This window comes from Protobothrops mucrosquamatus, unplaced genomic scaffold, assembly GCF_001527695.2.
Source record: "Protobothrops mucrosquamatus isolate PMUCROS unplaced genomic scaffold, P.Mucros_1.0 scaffold4020, whole genome shotgun sequence".
Classification (NCBI taxonomy): domain Eukaryota; kingdom Metazoa; phylum Chordata; class Lepidosauria; order Squamata; family Viperidae; genus Protobothrops; species Protobothrops mucrosquamatus.
Genome location: NW_015389957.1, coordinates 13329 through 20853, shown reverse-complemented (window position 1 = coordinate 20853; position 7525 = coordinate 13329). Strand labels below are relative to the sequence as shown.

General features: G+C 40.4%; 1 protein-coding gene across 1 annotated transcript in view; it reads right to left on the bottom strand.

Moving 5' to 3' along the window:
• Positions 1-471: 471 nt before the first annotated feature.
• LRRC8C (leucine rich repeat containing 8 VRAC subunit C) overlaps positions 472-7525 on the bottom strand; it is an 11241-nt gene continuing 4187 nt past the window's right edge. Inside the window, exon 2 of the mRNA XM_015827874.1 lies at positions 472-2999. Coding sequence (XP_015683360.1) covers positions 726-2999 — 2274 coding nt within the window. The 3' untranslated portion in view covers positions 472-725. The remainder of the gene's footprint in view (positions 3000-7525) is intronic.

Below are 7525 nucleotides of genomic sequence, written 5' to 3'. Positions count from 1 at the left end.
CTCATGTTCTGATTATAACTAAGAATACTAAATATGGAGTCAAGAGACTCAAAAGAAATTTAAATAAAACTGTATCCTAGCTAAAGTGCGATTTTAATTCAATCTTCTAAAGAATAAGTTCTATTGCCAGCAATAGCAGCATAGATTTTAAGAGCACAGAATAGTCATCTGTGAAGAAGTATCTTTTATCAATGATACTTTACTGTTTTGCTATAAAGTAGTCCCAAGGACAGGGCAATCTGACTTGCAGAAGCCACAATTACCTACAACTAGGACATAAACAAGATAAAGAACACTTTTGCAATCTTAAAGCATTTAGGTGATTTTTTAAAAAAGCAGAATAGAAAGAATCACAGTTGCTACAGCAACCATAAATTATTCTACTTAAATGTGTTACCTAAATTATTTATTTTTAAAGATGATGATCTTTGTTTGACCTACGGCATTTTTTTTTTTTAAGGCAGATGTTAGCAATTTGATCTCAACAAAGCAGAGTAAAAAGTAGGAACATACAATATAAGGCTATAACTTTAAAAAAAATTGTAAACATGAAAATGGGAGGGGTAGAAAAAGAAAACTTATATAAATATAGTTTATATGTAATACATATATTCCAAAATGATCCATATATAAAACGTCAAAATACGTCAAAATAAGATAAAGACTTGGAAGGCATATTATATACGAGGCGTTTGGCAGAAAGTCTGTACTGAGTACTGAAAATATTACTCAGCCTTCATCTGTTCTCTAACATCCAAAGGCAGAGTTTCAAATAAGGTGTCTTCCACCGTAAGTCCACTCTTTTTAAGAGCTCTGCAGTCACCAAGTTCATGGGGAAGAAACTCCAGGTGATTTCCTTTAATGTCCAAGTAGGAGAGCAACACTAGATTTCCAATTTTAGGTGAAAGAATAGACAAGTTGTTTTTCCCAATCTTCAGCGTCTTGATTTTTTTGCAAAAGTATAACTCGTCTGGCACACTCTCTACTTTGTTGCAGGCAATTGAAAAATACTGTAAACTTTGTAGAACCCCAATTTCAGGGGGGATGAACCGTATGTCATTGTTAGATAGGTCTAAATATCTAATTTTGTTGCATAGGAAAAGGTGGGATGGGAGGACCTCTATCTTGTTGTGACTAAAAGAAAGCCGTTCTAGGCTACTGAGCTTCTTTATGTGCTCAGGGATGTAGGTTATACTGTTGTGCCATAACTTTAGGATTGTAAGTTTTCTAAGGTGTTGAAAGCTAACAATTTCCTCTATAGATTTCAGATTGTTTTCCTTAAGATCGAGCTCCTGGAGAGCGTTAAGGCTGAAAACAGCATGAGGAATGCGCTCTAGATCACAGTGCAATAGCTCTAATTCTGTCAAGTTGACCATTTTTTTCAGGTTGTTGAGCATGACTAGTTTAGTGCCATCATTATGAATGCACATCTTTTGAAGGTGACTTGAAACATCAACTACAGACTGTGGGATTTTGGACAGGTTGCTTTTAATGTGCAGAACTTTAAGGTTCTTAAGCTCTCGAAAAGACTCCAAAGTTATATTTTTGGAAATATCATGGCACAAGGAACCAATTAAGCTCAGTTCTTCTAAGTTTCTGAGCCCGTACATCCAAGGTGGAAGTTCTCTGAAGTCATCAAACTTGACATTCAAGACTTTCAGGTTTTCTTTTAGAAACGCCAAGGCTGCACTGTGGATCTTTGCACAACACTGGTATAGGGAGAGCTCTTGGAGATTGTCAAGTTGCACAATGGTAGCTGGTATCATGACATTATTAATAATTTCAAGTTTCAAGGACTGAAGCTCTGTAATTTCAAAGACTGTATCAGGAAGTCCAGACAGCATAAACAGTTGCAGTTCCAAACGGTTATGGGCATTCATTTGCAATCTTTGCCTGAGTTTATCGGCAGTCCACTCATTGTTTAAATTCAGCTGCTTCAGTTTGTTTTCACTGACCTCTGAAAGAAACACAGCAAATCTTTTCGAATAAAGAGGATCATACTGGTCGATCATGTGGAGCATGAAAGCAAAGTCATTCCGGACATCTGGGATATCATCAATTCCAGTCTCTTGCCGGACATATTCAAAAGAATATTCTTTCAGAGAGCGGTAAAACAGCCAGTACAAAGTGTAAAGGCACGTCAGTCCATAAATACTTACAAAGCATAAGTAGCAGAATGAGAGTTTAGAAAAAAGATGCGCCATTGTGTGATTGCAAGAAAAGTGCTTATATCCTGTCATGTCTTGAATGTCAACATTGCAATCTACTGTAAACTGAACTTTTGAAACGAGTGCACTGTTATATGCAATAATAATAAGAAACTTGATCACTTTCAGCACTGTTTGGCGAACGTACATAGCATATAGTAGGTCACTTTCCTCAACGTGGAGACGGAATTTCTTCACCTTCTCAAATAATGCTTTAGCTTGCTCTCCTTCTTTTTTATCCAAAGCCCCTGGAGTTCCTTTATCCACAATGAATTTTTCAGAGATGGATTTTAAAGACTGTGTCCTGACCAAATTGCCTTCTGTGCTAGGCTGGACCGTGTTTGACCTGCTGATGTTGTTCTTCCGGTTGTCCTTCCCCTCAGAGTCTTCTCCAGATACCTCTGACAAAGCCCTCGTCGTCCAAGGCGAGTCGAAACATTTCCCCAGAATGGAAATGAAATGTTCAATTTTTGAACTGGACCCTGGGAATTTGAACCAAAAGTTGCTACACAGCATGAAGATCAATGTGTGTATAAGGACAAGGTATGGAAAGTACTTTGCATACCAATGCAAGGCACGTTCGTAGCACATTTGATTTATAAAGCTGTACTGCTGGAGGTCTAAGTCAGTCTTTAGGCCCTTCATTTCAACAGTGGCAGGAGGTGTGGATGGCTTGGGTGGTGGAAGGAACTGAGCTGCACTGGAGTCCATATCTGACATATTAAGAAGGCGAGATACGTTCTGAGAAGGCTGGACTCTTTTGGGAAGGCATATGATCTTATCCTGCATCACCTGAAATGCACACAAACAAAAATTGTAATTTGAAAATACATTTTGAGGCAAGTTTCTCTTTTAGTGAAGGAAGAAAAGGTCAGACGCCTACAGATTTTGAAACATCTCTACCTGCAAAATTTCTAGATTGGAATCTGAATCGTTCCACCTCCCTAATCACCAGAAGCTCTGCAGACCTCAGTTATGTGTAAAAATCATAACTAGCTACAGCGCTATTATAATCTTCTGGCCACCAACATTTCAACATGACCATCTGTTTCAAAGGCTATTTATCCTTTTCACTTGGTCTTGAACTAAATAACCACATGCACAAAGAAAATTCCAGTATTATAGATTTTATTGCATGTATATATTTGTTAGCCTGTTCCGTTCAGGGAAAGTTACAAATGTTTCCCCTCTCTTGCAATTTATATTGCTATCTGAAGTCTGCAAGCCTCCATTTTACCACAGACTGTGGGAAAGGAGACACATAAATGTGGTGGCTTAAATACTGAAAGATAATAGAGATAGAGATGAATCTTTTAGTAGCTTTGGCAGGTAATCACAGTCTGAGGTTTCAGACTGGAAGCATGGATGGTTTCAAAGGCATAGGCTTTCAAGCCACGAGCAGAGAGTCAATACTTTTCTCTAAACCAGGTTTTCCTTCCATGAATAATGTTTTAACATCTTTCCAACTGTATTTCCTAAAGCTGGAATCAATTTGGGAGGGCTGACTCTTAGCATAAACCAGGGTCTTTCAAATATTCTAGATTCCACTACATTCATGCAGGATAAAAATTCCAAACCAAGAGCCTCTGTATTTGGGTGGCATGAGTCGCTCAAAGGGCCCCTTTATAAAATCTAGCATTTCGGAAGGCACCCATGTTTACTTCCAACGGAAAAATTGGACACAGATGATTAAATCTTTACAATGAACAGCATCTTTGCTCCTTTCTCTTCTGTAGCTGCATCACTTCCCATCTGGGCATTCTGGCAGCCTGGGAGAAAAAAACGGCATGCAAACTATGTCCTGTAGTTGCTTAGCAACAAGGAAGCAAATCACAGGGCCTTCTCTTTGCCATCAAAATGGCCAGATGGGTGTTCCAGACTGTTGTTGTAGGCATCTCTTCAATTGCCAACAGGGGCACGTATATTTATTAAACCCTGCATTTATTTGAAGGAGAGCATGAAGCTAACCCTGGCAGCTTAAGGGCGAGGCCTCCTTAACTTCAGCAATAGGAATGGACTGCCTTATTCCCAGATCAACCTGACAGCTATTAAGGGCAGCTGTAATTGCACTTTGCTCTATTGCTCTGTGCCCTCCCAAACCTCATAATAAATGGGACAAATGGGTAGTCTTGCAGTGGGAAAGGACAAGGAACTATTCTCCATCAACCTATAGCAGGGGTGCCAAACTCAATTTCATTGAGGGCTGCATCAGCATTGCGGTTGCCCTCGGGGGTGTGTGTGGCCAGGGTGGGTGTGGCCTACTGGGTGGGCGTGGATGGAGTGGGTATGGCCTATTGGGTGGGCATGGCCAGCTCTACATCGTTCGCATCAAGGGTGCCTGTGGGGGCCTGAGCAGAAGTGGGACAGATCTGAGGGTCTCTGGCAGAAGGGGATGGGACCAGGGCAAGCGCCAAGGCACGGTCCATTTCTTCATTCCTCACAAAGGGTGACACCTCCCCAGCATGCACCCAGGGCGCGGGGCTGACGCGGCAGGGGCTGGTTCCTTGCTGTTTCTAGACGGCCTTGTGGAGCTAAGACTAAATGCGTTTCAGCATAGATGGCCACCCCAAAATTGTACATTGGCTCCTGGCCGGCCTGGGCCAGGACCAAGGCAGCAGGGGCCATTCCCTCACTGTTTCCAGGATGGCTTTGTGGGCCACATGAAACCACTTCGTGGGCCACATCCGGCCCCCGGGCCTTGTGTTTGACATGTCTGATCTATAGGAAATGTACAAGTCAAAAGGTCCATGTTGTGGCTTAAACAGTAAAAGTTCCAGGCTAACAAAAGTTTGGCTTTAGCCCAGTACTACCTCTGCAATCCAAAACACTACCATATTTATCAAAAGGATAACTGTGAATTTAAGTTGACTTCCCCATCTCAAAAAGAAAGATGAAAAATCCATCTGCTTCCAATACAATATTCTCAATGTAATAAGGTCCTCATATTTTAAAGGGAAAATATTAGAGTAGGGCAAGTCCTAGTTTTCTTTTTAGGTAAACAGACAACTACAATGCCCAATTACAGAATGTTTCAATACATGCAAATATTTTAAAATTCTTTGTTGTGAGCCCCAATACTCTGTAGAAAATTATTTTTCATATTAAACAATTAGTCTATGATTAGTAATAAGGATACTGCAAATGACTTATTGGTCTGAATTTCTGATCTGAATAATCACAGATTTGTGTCAGTTGAAGCAGCACTGTTTGCAGAAGTGGCAACGAGCAGGAGTATAAATTCAAATATTTTCTTTCTTACTTGCTATTTTCCTTTTACTCATTTGCACACTCTAGCCTATTTACTTCAAGAGATTTACAAACCATAATGGGTGGATTCACCCAATTTACAGAATCAAAACGAAGCAAACCACATTGTCTTGATGTGAAGTATCATCAAGTATCATATTACACTATATGATATTGTGCAATGCTGTTGATGAATTTCCCTTGAAATCTGTTAAGATTGTATCTGTAATTTGTATCTTGCCGTGGTAGCCATGCTGAAACACAACAGAAGGCAAACCAGTGCATCCTCAGGTAAAGGAGCATGGTAAAGGCACAAGCAACTAGAACTACTCATGAATAGTCTCAAATAAAAACTTTACTTTCAGTCCCCTACGTTACAAGGATCTCGGGAATGGTCAGATAAGGCTTCAGGGATTTTGTGCTGCTTTCTGCACTGCAAGGACTCACCCCCCCTCTTAGCACCTCTTTCCAGCCTAGCTGGAGATTCCACAAAGACAGAAGAAGACATCTGGATCTCTAATCTAGGCAAAGTTAATTGGCATCAGGATCTTGCATTTAGAGTTTTTATTTAATAGTATTTCTATTCTGGCCTGCAATATCAAATTCCATCCCTACTCTCTGTACAGAATGGGACAACTCGCCACAGCCAACTCGCTGTGGGACAATTCCATTTAATTATTTAAACTAAATAAAAAATTATTTTAATTTTTGCCATTCACATTTCATTCTGTCCCTCCTTTTGCATCCTTTCTTTAATGATTCTAGTCCAACATTTCTTTGATATTAGCGTAACTCTTGTCCTGTGGCGAGTTGGCCACAGTGAGTTGGCCGTGGCAAGTTAGCCGTGGTGAGTTGGCTGTGGCAAACTGTCATAGACCCCCTCCCTGTATGCTTGTGGTTTCCACTACCTCCCGCTCCCACAAGTAATTTTGTTCGCATCTGGGAAACAATTTACACGGCCTCTTGTGATCATGGTAATACATAAACTGACTGGGACAAGCAGAAGTAGGAAGTTTAGTTAGCACTACTAGGCCTCTGGCCAAGAATACAGGCCTTTAGAGTCAAGAATTTCGGTCTTGCATATAACTACTACTGACTGCCAATTCAAGAAAGACAGAATGTAGTATGTGTGGAAGGAAAGGGAGAATAAGAACAACTTAATGCCATATATAGCATTTGAATGCTATTTGTATCACAGAAATTTAAAAAAATTGTTATGTTCCAGAATTTTCTACTTTGTTTTTAATCCAAGAAATTGAATTCCAGTAAGAGAGAAAGAGGAAACACTCTGGAATATGTGGAGAACTATCTTTCAATATAAGGCAAAGTCTACAACAACAGTCAGTGCAAAAAAGGCAAATTTATTATCTAAATGACTAATGTACTCAGAACTTTTAAGATTGCTACTATAATGGGTTTAAAACAGGAGATAGAAGGGAAAACAACCAAAAATCAGGCCACTTTGGATATTGATTTAAAAATGACAGGCTATAAGAAAGATATTGGCAAGGGACTTCCGGTGGGACGGCGCGCCGATGGCGGCTCTTTTCGGAGCCGTCCGCTTGGGAAGGCGTCAGAGCCAGCATGAACAGCGGTCAGCAACTGTTCAGCGGCTTGGAACCTTGTGCCCCGGGAGAAGGGGTCGAGGTGAGTATTCCTGGATAGGAGTAGAGTCCCAAAAGCTCTCCCTTTTTCTTGGGAGAGCGAAATTGGGTACTCCTCCGGAGTCCGGGAAATCTCCGTCTCCCAAATGCCTTTGTTCCCTTTTTTTTTGGGGAACAAAGCCAGTCGTTGCCTCCACTTCTGTGAATTACAGAGAACTGTGAGTAAATAATAACCAGATGGAACTGACCAGGGGAAACTGGACTTGAGTAACTTAAGACTTTAACTCAATTTATTAACATCTTCTTTAAAGTTAAGCTGAAATGAGGAAAAAAAATGGCTGCGGTTTGCCGGTTTTTTATAGATGAGATTGACTTTCTTTTTTAACTTTCACTTTCCTGCAGCGCTGAATGAAAGGGAGATTGTTACCCCTTGGCTTAAAGTTGTAACTTTGACATATTTTTTCTTTG